At 38.1% G+C, this 17,804-nt stretch overlaps 1 protein-coding gene across 1 annotated transcript in view; it reads right to left on the bottom strand.

Annotated features, from left to right (window-relative positions):
• The window catches only part of ARMC4 (armadillo repeat containing 4), a 195,898-nt gene that overhangs the window by 41,958 nt on the left and 136,136 nt on the right, over positions 1–17,804 (bottom strand). Inside the window, exon 18 of the mRNA XM_032847139.1 lies at positions 17,392–17,613. Within this exon, the coding sequence (XP_032703030.1) occupies positions 17,392–17,613 (222 nt within the window). The remainder of the gene's footprint in view (positions 1–17,391; positions 17,614–17,804) is intronic.

Here is a 17,804-nt window from a genome sequence, read left to right on the forward strand (position 1 = left end):
CGAATAAAATGAAAATAGTATTACTTTCATTATTATCTCTTTTGCTGTACTTACACGCAGCTCTGTTTTTCATCTTTTCTCGCCTTTAGCTTTCAAGAAGGGAAGGGAAATGTATTTTGCTGGGATGTGGCAGTGGTGACGTAGCCAAAGCATGAGATGGATTCATTATAGTGAAGCAGAGACAAGTATTCTATTAGCCCAGACCGTCCTAAACACATCTGATTTTTCCAAAGACTCCTTGGATATTTGAGAAGACTGAATCACCTCAAGGGCAAAAGCATTGCCTAGAGCTCTCCAAGGAAAACTTAAAAAGAAAAAAATAAAGTGGCTTTAAAGAATCATTCTTGTATGAGATTTTTAGATGCACTACACTTATAAGATGCAAAGAATTAAGATTAAAATTCTTAATTCCTCCTGAAAAGATTCTTATCTTGTAAACCTTTCTGTCAAAGCCAAGTGCTAAATAAATATGAAAAAGATGGCTCCTACTGTGTTCCATAAACAACTATTAAAGGGCAGGATGGCACTAGTACAGTAATTTTCAGTTCTTTCTAAAGCAGCAAAAAGCTGTTTTGAAACAAGATCCCATGCATAATTTAAATATATAAAATGGAAAAACTAGCTGGTCTAAGTAAAGTAAGTGACTGCCCCCCACACCAAGCATTGGCTTCTCCCTTGCCTTGAGTACTGGGCCCTGATGTCTCCCAGGGGAACCCTAACAGTCCACGAGACATGGTTTGAAATTTGCTCATCTAGTGGAAACAGCCCTAAACTAGACATTACAATCATTTATGATGTTATGCCATGTGTTGATTGTGTGGTTTTTGGTACCTCACTGATCTCTGGGACTTACATTCCTTGTCTGCAAAATGTGTGTTTAAAATGGATAACTCACCTCTATCAGCTCTCACTTCCCATGAATTTATTGTATAAAGAAAGTATGAAAAGAAAGTTAAGAATTTTCTTCATGCCAAGATAGGGTAACAGGGAATGGATTTATCTTCCCATCTAAAACAACTTAAAAATGCTAAAATCTATAAAACAATGGGTTTTAAGACATTGGACGCCAGGCAACTGTGATCCCCAAGAGAAGGAAAACTCCAGAGGTAAGTCTTATGATTGTCCCAGCCTACTGCCTGGAGCAAGTTGTAGCACAGAGAGAAAAGCCCAATGAAGTGCAGCAGCTCCCTGAGCCGGGAGGCCAAGGTTGGGGATCTGTGATGACTGGAGTCTTCAAGCAAGATTACTGGAGGGGAGAGAACTCTCTGAGCACCAAACTCTGAAGATTTGCTGTCGGTACCCCTGAAACTTCAGTGAGATCTGATGAGCACTTGTGTGTGTGGAAACCACGGACCCAAGGACAGATCATCTGGAACAATCTCCGAAGCTCATACAGGTCTACTAATGCCTGATCTCACCACCCAGTGTGAAAGACTTCCTAATTCATGGGTTTCAGGCAGAGTAACTGTGAGTTTCTTACCTCGGTAGTGGGTAAGAATTAGCTATACTCTAGTGTTGCTAACAAAACATGGAACTGAAAGGAGCAAACTGTTTGTGAGTAACATAATGGCATCCTAGGAAAAAACTCAAGAATATTTACAGAAACTATCTAGCACTCGACTCATTAAAATTTGGTGTCTTCCAAGAAACAGACTCTTAACTGTAGAGAACACACTGATGGTTAGCAGAAAGGAGATGGGAGTAGGGGAGATGGGGGAACAGGTGATGGGGATGGAGGAGGGCACTTGCTGTGATGAGCACCAGGTGTTGTATGGAAGTGTTGAATCACTACATTGTACACCTGAAACTAATACAACACTGTATGTTAACTACACTGGAATGAAAATAAAAAATAAAAAATCCTGCTCCGCCCCAAGGTCAGTGTCTGACATGACTCACGATAAAGAGAAAAATCAACCAACTGAAAGCAAACCAGAAACGACACTAGTTACTAGAACTGGATTTCATGAGCTACGGAAAAGACTCAGCATGTTACAGAGAGACATGAAAGATATAGAAAGACTCAACTTTAATTTTGAGAGATGCAATTCTGCTGAGATGTAAAATAAAGGTAAATCGAACATTGAAAAAAATAAGATTTTCTGAACTTAAGGCATAGAAATAAAAACATTCCAAATTGAAACACAGAGAGGAAAGAAAGACTGAAAAAATGAACAGAGCCATAAGGAGCTGTAGGAAAACATGAAGTAGCCAAATATAGGTGAAAACAGTGTTTCCAAAGGACAGTAGAAAGAGAAGACAGAGCAAATAGTTTTCTATTTGAAGAAAAAATGACTCCAAATTTTCCAAATTTGCTGAAAACTATAGCTTATAAATCTAAGAAGTTCAATAAGCCCAAGCATAAGAAACATAAAGAAAATAACATGAAGGCACATCATAATCAAATTGCTCAAAATCAGGGAAAGTGATAAAATTTCAAAAGCAGTAGTACAAGCAAAGGAATGACAGCAGATTTCTTCTCAGAAACAACACAAGTGTGAAGCAACATGTTTTTTTGTTTTTTTTTTTAAGATTTTATTTATTTGAGAGAGAGTGAGAGAGAGCATGAGTGAGGAGAAGGTCAGAGGGAGAAGCAGACTCCCCATGGAGCTGGGAGCCCAATGCGGGACTCGATCCCGGGACGCCGGGATCATGACCCGAGCCGAAGGCAGTCGTCCAACCAACTGAGCCACCCAGGCGTCCCATGAAGCAACATGTTTTACTGAAGGAAAAAAAGTCATCATAAAATTCTACCAAAAATATTTTTCAAACACAAAGCCTTTTCTAGACATATGAAAGATGAAAGAATGTGTCAATAGAGCTATACTACAAGAAATGTTAAAAGTTCTTTGGGCAGAAAGAAAATGAAACCAGATGGAAATCTGCATCTACAGAAGGGAATAAATAGCACTTTTTCCTACTTATTTAAAGCTCTTTAATTGATAATTGATTATTTACAGCCAAAAACAAGAACAATATGGAATTTATAATATGTTTGAGTCAAATACTTGACAAAAGCCAGGAAGACAAAAATGGAAGCCTAGTGCTGTAGGATTCTTAAACTATATGTTTCTGTGTGTAATACAACTTGAAGATAACACTGTGCTGAATTTGATATAGATATATACACATACACTATAAACTCTAAAGCAAGCACTAAAGGAACAACAAAGAATAATAACTAACAAAAACTAAACAATAAATAATAAAAACAAAAAGGATAAAATGAAATGTTAAAAAAATTTTAATTAAGCTAAGGTGACAAAAAGAAAAGAATAGATGGGGAAAAGAGGGAACAAATAAAATCACATTTAAAGCCAATCATGTCAGTAGCACATTAAATGTAAATAGTGTAGACACCCCATAACCTCCCCCCAAAAGGCAGAATTTGAGATTTGGATTAAAAAAAAAAAAAAGCAAGTCCCTACTAAGTGCTGCTGATAGTTAATAAATAAAAATACACAAATGAGGTAAAAGTTTAGGAAGAGCTATAGGATTTAGCATGCAATTTTAACCAAAAGAAAGCAGGAGAAAAGGCAGATTTCAAAGCAAAGAATATGACAAGGGATGAAGGTGATTTCATACCTATAAAGGTGTTGTCAAGAGGACATACTATTCCTAAATACTTATGCACTTAACAAAAGAGTTTCAAAATCCATGAAGATAAACTGATGAGATGAAACAGTGAGAAAAGTGGGTAAATCCACAGTAACTGGGGTATTTCTGTAGTATAGTGGTTAACACATTTGCCTCACAAAATAATAGAACAAGTAGTTACAAAATCAACAAAGATGTAAAATATTACTGAACAATATAAACCAACTTGGCCTTGTTAAGCTTTATAGGACACTTTATTCAACTACAACAGAATACTCATTTTTTTTTCAAGTGCATGTAGAACATCAATGAGTTAAACCATATTCTGGGTCACAGAACAAATGTTACATTAAAAAAGTAGTCAAGGATGGGGCACCTGGGTGGCTCAGTGAGTTAAGCCTCTGCCTTTGGCTCAGGTCATGATCTCAGGGTCCTGGGATCGAGCCCTGCATCAGGCTCTCTGCTCAGCGGGGAGCCTGCTTCCCCCTCTCTCTCTGCCTGCATGTGATCTCTCTCTCTCTCTGTCAAATAAATAAAATCTTTAAAAAAAGAAAAAGATTTTAAAAAGTAGTCAAGGAGGGGGCTTGGGTGGCTCAGTTAGTTGTGCATCTGCCTTTGGCTCAGATCATGATCCCCAGGTCCTGGGGTTCAGCCCCCCATCAGGCTCCTTGCCCAGTGGGGAGTTTGCTTCTCCCTCTGCCCCTCAACCCATTTGTGCTCTTGTGCTCTCTCCCTCTCAAATAAATAAATAAAATTAAAAAAAATAGTCAAGTATATAATGTATGCTCTCTGACTACTGTGGAAGTAAATTAAAAATCAGTAACAGAAAAGCCAATGAAAAATCCTCAAATACTTAAAAGCTAAATATAAAACTTCTAAATAATGCACTTCTAAAGTATTTTTAACCAAATGAAAATAAAAACGTAACTTACCAAAATTCTGAGATGTAGCTAAAACAGTATTAGAAGGAAATTTATATGACTAAGAATCATTTTTATTAAAGATTAAGGTATCAAATCATGTTAGTTTCCACTTTAAGAAAGTAGACATAGAAGAGCAAATGAAACCCCAAAGTAATCAAAAGAAAGGAAATAAGAAAGATCACAGTAGAAATCAGTGAAATAAAAAAAATAGAAAAAGAGAAAAATAAGGAAACAAAATCTAGTTAAGAAGATCAATAACATGGATAGATGTCTAGCCACACTGATCAGGAAGAAAAGAGAAGACAAAACTTACCAATAACAAGAGTGAAAAAAATGTCATAACTACAGATTATAAATATATATTAAGAGAATAAGGGAATGTTATGAACAACTTTATGCCAATACATTTGACAATATAACTTAGATGAAATGAACTAACTCCTTGAAAGACACTACCAAAGCTCAGTCAAGAAGATAAAAACCTGAACATCCATATCTTAAGTAAAGAAATTGAATTTGAAGTTTAAAACCTCCTGAAAACAAAAACTTTGGGTTCAGGTGGCTTCACCTGTGAATTTTACCAAACATTTAAGAAATAATACCGGCACTATAAAGTTCTCCCAGAAAACTGAAGAGGAAGGAACACTTTCCAACTCATTTACTAAAGCATTACTGTGATAGCAAAACAAGAGACGTTATAAGAAAAAAAATACTACAAATCAACATCCCTCATTAACACAGGTGTAAAACTCCAAGCAACATTTTGGTACATTAGGGTCAACAATGTATAGAAAGGATAACACATTGTAACAAAGTGGGCTCATCCTAAGAATGCTGGGTTGGTTTCATTTAAAAACCAAATCAGTGTGATTCTCCATAATAACAAATTCTAAAAGAAAAATCATAATATAATCTCAATAGATAGAGTAAAAAGCATTCAATAGAATGCAGTATCCATTCCTGATTAAAAAAAAAAAAATCTAATCAAAGTAGTAGAAGGGAACTTACCCAGCCTGATAAAAGTCACCTAACAGGGGTGCCTGGGTGGCTCAGTTGCTTAAAATGTCCAACTCTTGATTTCAGCCCAGGTCTTAATCTCAGGGTGTTGCGAGTTCAGACCCCATGCCGGGAGCCTAAAGCATGGAGCCTAAAAACAAAAAGTTACCTAACAAAAACCTATAGCCAACAGTGAACTGATTGATTAAAGACAAAATGTATTACCTTCAAGATAAGGAATAAGACTGGGACATCTGCTCTTAATTGCTTTTTTCTCAGTATTGCATAGGAGTTTTTGGCCCATGCAATCAAGCAAGAAGAGTAAATAAAAGACATCCAGGTTAGAAAGGAAGGAAGACAAGTCTTACTTCGTAGATGACATGATTGTTTGTGTAAGACACTGGCAATTGACAATCTATTTTTGTATGGCTCAAAAAATGAAGAATGGTTTTTACGTTTTTGTACAGTTGTAAATAATAACAACAACAATAAAAGAAGAGTCTGCAACAGAGACTTTATGTGGTCCATAAAGCCTAAAATATTTATTATCTGGCCCTTTAGAGAAAATGTTTTCTGACCCTGGCCTATGTAGGAAATCTGCTGGAATCTCCAAAAGTCTACTAGATCAAATAAATGAATTTAGCAAGGTTGTAGGATGTAAGATTAATACACAAAATCAATTAAATTCCTATATATCAGTGAATAATCAGGAAATGGAAATTTTAAAATTAAATCTAGAGTAGCATCAAAAATATTTACATAGGAGTAAATGACAAAAGATGTAAAAAAAAAAAACCCTATGTGACAAAAATCACATAATATTGCTGAAAAATTAACACATAAAAATAATGGATATTCCTTCTTTGTGATTCAGATGACAATAATATTAAGATGGCAATTTTCTCCCAAATGACGTATAGATTTAATGCTCATCCCAATCAAAATCTCAGAAAGTATTTCTTGTAGAAATTAACAAATTGATTTAAAAATTCATATGGAAATGTAAAAAACTAGAAGAGCCAAAATAACTTTTTAAAAATATTTACTTATTCATGAGAAACAGAGAGAGAAAGAGAGAAAGGCAGAAGCAGAGGGAGAAGCAGGCTCCCTGCAGAGCAGAAAGCCCAGGGACTAGATCCCAGGACCCTGGGATCATGACCTGAGCTGAAGACAGATGCATAACTGACTAAGCTACCCAGGCGCCCCCAAAATAACTTTAAAGAAAAAGATAGGAACCCTGATACCACCTAACTTTATGCCGTATTATAAAGCTACAGTAATTAAGACAATGTGGTATTGGTGTATATATAGACAAACAGAACAATGGAACAAAACAGATATATTCAACTATTTTTTTTCAAGATTGCAAGAGAAATTCAGCAGGAAAAGGGCATTATTTCAATGAAGGATACTCAAATGCTCCCCAAATGAACTGTAATTCATTCCTAGGATCATAAACAAAAATTAACTCAAAATGGTTCATAGACTTAAATGTAAAACCAAAAGTTATAGAACTTCCAGAAGAAAACAAAGAAGATCCTTGTGACCACGTGTTAGGCAAATCTTTCTTAGACATAACACCAAAAGCATGGTCCATTTAAAAAAAAACCCACAATATTAATTGGACTTCATCTACTTTGGAGATGAAAATCATTATCCTGATCTGATCATGGCTTTGTGGGTATGCATATATATGGCACGATTTATCACATCAACACTCTAAATATGTGCATGTGTATGTCAATTTTAAAACTATTACATATTTTAAGTTAGAAATGAAATAAAAACATTTGATGTGTATATAATATTAGAGTTAAAAATCTATCTCACTGGAATCCTTAAAAATCTTTCTCACTTTAAAGGATAAATGCAAAAAAAAAAAAAAGTCGATCAGAAACATGTTTATATATGCCTCTGTATTTGGTATCATAATATAGTTACTGACACCTAATAGTGCTAAGTAATTTAATGGCATATCACCAAGAGACTATCCCCAGCACTCCAGGGAATATCTGGAATGCAAGAAAAGTACACAAGACCATAAAGATGCAGAAAGAGTATTAATTAACAAAATACTATAGTTTGATCAAACATTAAGCATGTGGACTACAGATAGACCCTGAGGGTTCTTGGGTGATCTCAGCCTCTAAAGTCCATTTACTTGGCTCAAAAGTGTTAGTGATATTTTTCTTTTTGGTGCCAGGCTTCAAAGACTATGGGGTGTGTATACTTCTTGGGTTCATCTTCCCTAATCTCCCGAATGCCATTTCATGTGCTCAGTCTGGGAGGCTGCCAAGACAGCCTTTGCCATTCCACCCAATGTGAACTCTTCCTCTCTCTCTCTGTTGGACCCACTTCTGGTTGTATTTTCTGCAATCTCTTCAATTTCCTGCCTTCCAGAAAGTTATAGGCCCTAATGTAGCTTTCACCTGCCTGGTATAGACATTTGCAAAACAAATCCAAAGTCACCATGGGGAAGGGAGCTTAATGCCTTTATAGGTGCTCATCATCTTTCTATCTGATCACTTTTTCTGTCTTAGAAAAGGGCTTGTCTTTGCTCAGTTTTTCCTGCAACTTCATTCCCTCCTTGTATTACTTTCCTATGTTACGACTTTGTTATCATTAGCAGTAACTTTGGTATATCTCCTAGAGTCCTCATGTTTTCAACAGAGTTGCAAACAGATCTGCATCCATGTTCACAAGTCCGATCTATGTAAAATCATAAAGAGGAAAAATATTGCATCATTTCTCTCATGTCGCATTTACTAGGGCAGGGGATTTATTAGTTTATATAGAAGAGAGTCCTACCTGGAAAGGCTCTAACACCAGGATTATTTTTCAACATAACTGAGTCAGGAAATCCTTGTTGACTGCTTAGCAGCATTTAAACACAAACCCTTTGGAAACTCCCTCTTCCTCTGGATTCTAGAACTCCTGGGTAACCTGATAACTTCCTAAAGTTACTCTGACTGGTCTTCTTCCTAGCCTACATGCTCTGCAAATGCAAATGCAGACATTTCCCAGGCTTCTCTAAACTCTCTGCCAAAAACCACTTGTCTACACTTGTTCGTGATTTATTACCTCACTGATATTTCCCAATCTTCCCTTCTGCCTCTAGACTTGTGATGTCCAATAAGAAAGCAACTAGCCACTGGTGAGAACATGAAATGTGGCCAGTCCAAATGCAGATGTACCATCTGTATAAAACACAAATACTAGATAGATAGATAGATAATAGTTTATACAATATATATACACAGATATAGTATATATAATAGTATTGATTTTTTAAAAATTTTTAAATTTTTTATTTTTTATAAACATATATTTTTATCCCCAGGGGTACAGGTCTGTGAATTGCCAGGTTTACACACTTCACAGCACTCACCTTAGCACATACCCTCCCCAATGTCCATAACTCCAACCCCCTCTCCCAACCCCCTTCCCCCCAGCAACTGTCAGTTTGTTTTGTGAGATTACGAGTCACTTATGGTTTGTCTCCCTCCTGATCCCATCTTGTTTCATTTATTCTTCTCCTACCCCATTAACCCCCCATGTTGCATCTCTACTTCCTCATATCAGGGAGATCATATGATAGTTGTCTTTCCCTGATAGACTTATTTCGCTAAGCATGATACCCTCTAGTTCCATCCACATCGTCGCAAATGGCAAGATTTCATTCATTTCTTTTGATGGCTCCATAGTATTCCATTGTGTATATATACCACATCTTCTTTATCCATTCATCTGTTGATGGACATCTAGGTTCTTTCCATAGTTTGGCTATTGTAGACATTGCTGCTATAAACATTCGGGTGCACGTGCCCCTTCGGATCACTACGTTTGTATCTTTAGGGTAAATACCCAGTAGTGCAATTGCTGGGTCATAGGGTAGTTCTATTTTCAACATTTTGAGGAACCTCCATGCTGTTTTCCAGAGTGGTTGCACCAGCTTGCATTCCTACCAACAGTGTAGGAGGGTTCCACTTTCTGTCATTTCCTGACTTGTTAATTTTAGCCATTCTGACTGGTGTGAGGTGGTATCTCATTGTGGTTTTTATTTGTATTTCCCTGATGCCGAGTGATATGGAGCACTTTTTCATGTGTCTGTTGGCCATCTGGATGTCTTCTTTGCAGAAATGTCTGTCATGTCTTCTGCCCATTTCTTGGATTATTTGTTCTTTGGGTGTTGAGTTTGCTAAGTTCTTTATAGATTTTGGACACTAGCCTTTTATCTGATATGTCGTTTGCAAATATCTTCTCCCATTCTGTCAGTTGTCTTTTGGTTTTGTTAATTGTTTCCTTTGTTGTGCAAAAGCTTTTGATCTTGATGAAATCCCAATAGTTCATTTTTGCCCTTGCTTCCCTTGCCTTTGGTGATGTTCCTAGGAAGATGTTGCTGCGGCTGAGGTCGAAGAGGTTGCTGCCTGTGTTCTCCTCAAGGATTTTGATGGATTCCTTTCTCACATTGAGGTCCTTCATCCATTTTGAGTCTATTTTCGTCTGTGGTGTAAGAAGATGGTCCAATTTCATTTTTCTGCATGTGGCTGTCCAATTTTCCCAACACCATTTATTGAAGAGGCTGTCTTTTTTCCATTGGACATTCTTTCCTGCTTTGTCGAAGATTAGTTGACCATAGAATTGAGGTCTATTTCTGGGCTCTCTATTCCATTCCATTGATCTATGTGTCTGTTTTTGTGCCAGTACCATGCTGCCTTGATGATGACAGCTTTGTAATAAAGCTTGAAGTCCGGAATTGTGATGCCACCAACTTTGGCATTCTTTTTCAATATTCCTTTGGCTATTCGAGGTCTTTTCTGGTTCCATATAAATTTTAGGATTATTTGTACCATTTCTTTGAAAAAAATGGATGGTATTTTGATAGGAATTGCATTAAGTGTGTAGATTGCTTTAGGTAGCATAGACATTTTCACAATATTTATTCTTCCAATCCAGGAGCATGGAACATTTTTCCATTTCCTTGTGTCTTCCTCAATTTCTTTCATGAGTACTTTATAGTTTTCTGAGTATAGATTCTTAGCCTCTTTGGTTAGGTTTATTCCCAGGTATCTTATAGTGTTGGGTGCAATAGTAAATGGGATTGACTCCTCAATTTCTCTTTCTTCTGTCTTGATGTTGGTGTAGAGAAATGCAACTGATTTCTGTGCACTGATTTTATATCCTGACACTTTGCTGAATTCCTGTACAAGTTCTAGCAGTTTTGGAGTGGAGTCTTTTGGGTTTTCCACATATAGTATCATATCATCTGCACAGACTGATAGTTTGACTTCTTCTTTGCCGATTTGGATGCCTTTAATTTCCGTTTGTTGTCTGATTGCTGAGGCTAGGACTTCTAGTACTATGTTGAATAGCAGTGGTGATAATGGACATCCCTGCCGTGTTCCTGACCTTAGCGGAAAAGCTTTCAGTTTTTCTGCATTGAGAATGATACTTGCAGTGGGTTTTTCATAGATGGCTTTGATAATATTGAGGTATGTGCCCTCTATCCATACACTTTGAAGAGTTTTGATCAGGAAGGGATGCTGTACTTTGTAAAATGCTTTTTCAGCATCTATGGGGAGTATCATATGGTTCTTATTCTTTATTAATGTGTTATATCACAATGATTGATTTGCGGATGTTGAACAAATCTTGCAGCCCTGGAATAAGTCCCACTTGGTCGTGGTGAATAATCCTTTTCATGTACTGTTGAATCCTATTGGCTAGTATTTTGGTGAGAATTTTTGCATCTGTGTTCATCAAGGATATTGGTCTGTAGTTCTCTTTTTTGATGGGATCCTTGTCTGGTTTTGGGATCAAGGTGATGCTGGCCTCATAAAATCAGTTTGGAAGTTTTCCTTCCATTTCTATTTTTTTAGAACAGTTTCAGGAGAATAGGAATTAGTTCTTCTTTAAATGTTTGGTAGAATTCCCCCGGGAAGCCGTCTGGCCCTGGGCTTTTGTTTGTTTGGAGAGTTTTGATGACTGTTTCAATCTCCTTACTGGTAATGGGTCTGTTCAGGCTTTCTATTTCTTCCTGGTTCAGTTGTGGTAGTTTATATGTCTCTAGGAATGCATCCATTTCTTCCAGATTGTCAAATTTGTTGGTGTAGAGTTGCTCATAGTATGTTCTTATAATTGTCTGTATTTCTTTGGTGTTAGTTGTGATCTCTCCTCTTTCATTCATGATTTTATTTATTTGGGTCCTTTCTCTTTTCTTTTTGATAAGTCTGGCCAGGGGTTTGTCAATCTTATTAATTCTTTCAAAGAACCAGCTCCTAGTTTCGTTGATTTGTTCTATTGTTTTTTTGGTTTCTATTTCATTGATTTCTGCTCTGATCTTTATTTCTCTTCTCCTGCTGGGTTTAGGGTTTCTTTCCTGTTCTTTCTCCAGCTCCTTTAAGTGTAGGGTTAGGTTGTGTACCTGAGACCTTTCTTGTTTCTTGAGAAAGGCTTGTACAACTATATATTTTCCTCTCTGGACTGCCTTTGCTGTGTCCCACAGATTTTTGAACCGTTGTGTTTTCATTATCATTTGTTTCCATGAACTTTTTCAATTCTTCTTTAATTTCCTGGTTGACCCATTCATTCTTTAGAAGGATGCAGTTTAGTCTTCGTGTATTTGGGTTCTTTCCGAATTTCCTCTTGTGATTGAGTTCTAGCTTCAGAGCATTGTGGTCTGAAAATATGCAGGGAATGATCCCAATCTTTTATACCGGTTGAGACCTGATTTAGGACCAAGGATGTGATCTATTCTGGAGAATGTTCCATGTGCACTAGAGAAGAATGTGTATTCTCTTGCTTTGGGGTGAAATGTTCTGAATAAATCTGTGATGTCCATCTGGTCCAATGTGTCATTTAAGGCCTTTATTTCCTTGTTGATCTTTTGCTTGGATGATCTGTCCATTTCAGTGAGGGGAGTGCTAATGTCCCCTACTATTATTGTATGATTGTTGATGTGTTTCTTTGATTTTGCTATTAATTGGTTTATATAGTTGGCTGCTCCCACATTTGGGGCATAGATACTTAAAATGCTTAAATCTTCTTGTTGGACAGATCCTTTGAGTATGATATAGTGTCCTTCCTCATCTCTTATTATAGTCTTTGGCTTAAAATCTAATTGATCTGATATAAGGATTGCCATCTTGCTTTCTTCTGTTGTCCATTAGCACGGTAAATTGTTTTCCACCCCCTCACTTTAAATCTGGAGGTGTCTCTGGGTTTAAAATGAGTTTCTTGTAGGCAACATATAGATGGATTTTGTTTTTTTTTATCCATTCTGATACCCTGTGTCTTTTGATTGGGGCATTTAGCCCATTAACATTCAGGGTAACTATTGAGAGATATGGATTTAGTGCCATTGTATTGCCTGTAAGATGACTGTTACTGTATATTGTCTCTGTTCCTTTCTGATCTACTACTTTTAGGGTCTCTCTTTGCTTAGAGGACCCCTTTCAATATTTCCTGTAGAACTGGTTTGGTGTTTGCAAATTCTTTCAGTTTTTGTTTGTCCTGGAAGCTTTTAATCTCTCCTTCTTTTTTCAATGATAGCCTAGCTGGATATCGTATTCTTGGCTGCATGTTTTTCTCGTTTAGGGCTCTGAATATATCATGCCAGCTCTTTCTGGCCTGCCAGGTCTCTGTGGATAAGTCTGCTGCCAATCTAATATTTTTACCTTTGTATGTTACAGACTTCTTTTCCTGGGCTGCTTTCAGGATTTTTTGTCACTAAGACTTGTAAATTTTACTATTAGGTGACGGGGTGTGGACCTATTCTTATTGATTTTGAGGGGGGGTTCTCTGCACCTCCTGGATTTTGATGCTTGTTCCCTTTGCCATATTAGGGACATTCTCTCCAGTATACCTTCTGTTCCCCTCTTTCTTCTTCTTCTGGAATCCCAAATATTCTAATATTGTTTCATCTTATGGTGTCACTTATCTCTCGAATTCTCCCCTCATGGTCCAGTAGCTGTCTGTCCGTCTTTTGCTCAGCTTCTTTATTCTCTGTCATTTGGTCTTCTATATCGCTAATTCTTTCTTCTGCCTCATTTATCCTAGCAGTGAGAGCCTCCATTTTTGACTGCACCTCATTAATAGCTTTTTTGATTTCAACTTGGTTAGATTTTAGTTCTTTTATTTCTCCAGAAAGGGCTTTTATATCTCCCGAGAGGGTTTCTCTAATATCTTCCATGCCTTTTTCGAGCCCGACTAGAACCTTGAGAATCGTCATTCTGAACTCTAGATCTGACATATTACCAATGTCTGTATTGATTGGGTCCCTAGCCTTTGGTACTGCCTCTTATTCTTTTTTTTGTGGTGAATTTTTCCACCTTGTCATTTTGTCCAGATAAGAGTATATGAAGGAGTAAGTAAAATACTAAAAGGGTGGCAAAGACCCCAGGAAAATACGCTTTAACCAAATCAGAAGAGATCCTAAATCATGGAGGGGAGAAAGCGGATAAAAAGTGGTTCAGAAAAAAAAAAAAGAAACAATTTAAAAAAGAAAACCAATAAAGAAAAAATATAAAAAAGAAAATATATATATATATTAAACTAGTTAAAAAACGTTAAAAAGGAAAAGGGTAAAAGTTAAAAAAATTTAGCAGAAGAAGAAAAAAAAATTGAAAAAGAAAAAAAAATTAACTGCAAGACTAAAGAATCATGGGGAGAAAGCCATGAGTTCCGTGCTTTGCTTTCTCCTCCTCTGGAATTCCGCTGCTCTCCTTGGTATTGAAACTGCACTCCTTGGTAGGTGAACTTGGTCCTGGCTGGGTTTCTTGTTGATCTTCTGGGGGAGGGGCCTGTTGTAGTGATTCTCAAGCGTCTTTGCCGCAGGCGGAGTTGCACCGCCCTTACCCGGGCCGGGCTGAGTAATCCGCTCGGGTTCGCTTTCGGGAGCTTTTGTTCCCTGAGCGCTTTCCGTAGAGTCCGGAGGACGGGAATGAAGATGGGGGCCGCCCAGTCTCCGCCCGGAGGAGCCGAGAGCCCGGGGCCCCACTCCTCAGTGCGCCCTCAGAGAACAGCGCCCAATTACTCCCGTCACCCTGGCCTACGTCTGCGCTCCGAGCTGACCGAGCCTGCGACCGGTTCAAGGTAAACCCGAGCTGAGAGTCACTCCTCGGCTCCGTCTCTGTAGCCGGCTTCCCCGTTCTAATACCTGTGAGCTCTGCGACACTCAGACACCCCGATCCTTCTGTAACCCTGCGGGACCTGAGGCCACGCTGACCCCGCGTGGGCTTCACCCCGGTTAAGCCTCTGGAGCGGTGTCCCTCAGCGGAACAGACTTTTAAAAGTCCTGATTTTGTGCTCCGTTGCTCCGCCGCTTGCCGGGAGCCGGCCCCTCCCCCCGCGGTCTATCTTCCCGTCGCTTTGGATTCACTTCTCCGCCAGTCCTACCTTTCAGAAAGTGGTTGATTTTCTGTTTCTAGAATTGCTGTTCTTCTCTTGGATCTCCCGTTGGATTTGTAGGTGTTTGCAATCTTTAGATAAGCTATCTAGCTGATCTCCTGCTACCTGAAGTAGTCTCAGCTGCTACTTCTCCGCCATCTTGACTCTTCCTCCAATAGTATTGATTATATATGTAACAGTATGATTACATATATAATAGTATTGATTATATGTATGTATATATAATATTCATTATATGTATAATATATATAATAGTATTGATTAAATGTTGAAGTAAAAATATTTTGGATATATAGGGTTAAATATATCACAGAAATTAATTTCACCTGCTTTTTATCTTTTTTGAAATTCTAGCTCCTAGAAAACTTAATATTAGATACATGGGTTACATTACATTTGCACTGGACAGCCCTTCTCTAGACCTGAAATTCCAACTGACCATTTAAATCGAACACAGTAGAAAGTGAAACCAATCTATTCCAGACCCTCAAGCCTGCTCACTGTTATTATGGAATAAACATCAGCTGGTACGAGACAGGTTGTGTAACATCAGCTGCTGCTGTCAAGGAAATTGTATGATGAAGGAACTAACTCTAGAATGAATTACTTATGACCTGGGTGATAGGATGACTCTGGTAATTGTCAGTGTTACTCGTGGGTAGCTGCAGCGGGCATGTACGTAGGACTGGGATATAACACCGTAAGCTTTCTACTAGGAAAGCACAGTAGCAATTAGGAATGAAAATAACCAGGGATCTTCCAAAATAGTGGATAGTTTGTATGCATTTGGAGTTAGAAATGTTAGCAGTTACACATTGTGACATACTCAGAACAGGTATTGTAACCACCCAAAGGTGCCAGATATTCTCTTGCATGATCTTGGCTTATGGAATCTTCCTCTTCACCTAGCCCCAAACCTGGAGTCATTTTTGATTCAACCCTTTCCTTACTCCCCATAGCCAAGCACTACACCAAACCCTGTTTATTCCACTGATACCCATTTGCCACATCCACATTTCTTTCCTCCTTAAAGAAAACCAGAGGGGGTGTCTGGATGGCTCAGTTGGTTAGTGTCTGACTCTTGATTTTGGCTCCCGTCATGATCTCAGGGTCCTAAGATCAAGGCTCATATCAGGGCTGGAGCCTGCTAAAGATTCTCTCCCTGCCTCTGCCTTCCCTTGTCTCCTGCTTGCATGCACTCTCTCTCTCTCTAAAAAAAAAAAAAAAAAAAAAAAAAAAAAGGAAAGGAAAGAAAAGGAAAGAAAAGAAAAGAAAAGAAGGAAAAAAAAATGAAAAAAACAGAGAAAGGACACACAGGACCATTTGCTGCCCCCACGGTCCCAAGAGGGAGAGCTCAGGATTAGGCTTGCCTTTATATCATGACAGTCATTTACAAAAAACAACATCCTGTTCTTTACAGTTATTCTTCAGTAGAAATAGCAGGCAGTTAGGAAGGCAAACGGGAGATGGAGAGGCCCTAAAGAGACCTTAAGATGTTGGGGGAAAGGGCCTAGGGCCGAAACAAACCCAGTTTTCTTTCTTTGCTTTTCCTTTTCCTGTTCCCTCCCCCTGTCCATTTTTGTTGACTTCTTTTTCTAGTACATCTAAGATGTGTGGGTAGGTGAACAGAGTTTCATCACTTCACATAGCAGACTACAATTCCTAAGTGATTTTGGATTATCCATTGACTTGCCTTAGAAGAAATGATTCAGAATTACATGTACAGTTGAGCTTTATGTCAATTAAACTGTAAACCTTTTTAAACTTTAAAACTTTGAGTAGCTTAGAAATTCTATTCTTAAACTAACTGGCAGTTGTCTAAGCATATGTTTTATGTCAGATGCTATATCAGGCTGCTTAATTTTTTTACAGTTTCATTTTTTTAAAGGCCCTACTGATGGAATGTTAGATTGGGCAAGTCCTGTTTAGGAACAGAATGTATAGATATATTAAAGTCTTTGTGCTTCTCGAAGCTCTCCTACCTGTGTGTTGATTAAAGGCAAAGAAAATCCTGATGCACAATTTTTTTGAAAAAAAAAAAAAAGTGTCTTTGAATTGGTCCTTTGCTATTACAGTTAAGACCATCAAGTTGCCATCTAGTTGTTTCAGTCAGCTCCTTTGCTGTAGTTTGTGCCTTTGTTATTTAAGTCCTAAGTAAATAATATATTAAAGAGACTTGTGAATGCCCCTGATTATCCATGCACTATACATTTTTTTCAATCAAATTCAAATTATGGAGCGATTATTCAACTAGTGTGTCTTATACTCTTCAGTTTAGAAAAGATCGATCTCCAACTTTCCTGCTGCACAAACCATGCTAGCACATGGCTCTACAGCCGCCATGACCCAACAAGAAGGCAGTTTTGTGTGTCCAAATACTCCCCATCAGTGAAATCTTATTGCTACATAAGTTTCTTTCCAACCACCTCATTTGGACTAAACCCCAAAGTCGATCAATCAACAGTACCTTTACTGCCCCATTCTCGTGCATGGTGATGCAGTTATCCGCATCTTCTGAGAGCTGGTACAAGGCTTGAGCTGTCGCTCGATGTACATTGGGGTCATTTGATTTCAGGTAACGCACTAATGGAGCCACTGCTTTGTACTCGCCAAAGGCCACTCTGTTTCTCCCCCACATACAGCAGCGTGAAATAGCTTCTGCTAGATGGCGCCTCAGTTTATCATTATTCTGCACAAAGGAAATGGATAGTGGTACATGCGTTGCAATGAACGTGTGAGGTCACGTTTCTGTGCTAGATGTTTATTACCCAATAAAATGCCAAGGAGTCAAGGGAGAACAGTTAGGAGGCTATGAAATGAGTATTTTGGTGGTCCCTAACTGGGCCAAGGTTCAATCCTGAGTTTTCTTTTTATGACTTC

The sequence above is a fragment of the Lontra canadensis genome, unplaced genomic scaffold, assembly GCF_010015895.1.
Source record: "Lontra canadensis isolate GAN:19392208 unplaced genomic scaffold, GSC_riverotter_1.0 scaffold185, whole genome shotgun sequence".
Taxonomy (NCBI): Eukaryota; Metazoa; Chordata; class Mammalia; order Carnivora; family Mustelidae; genus Lontra; species Lontra canadensis.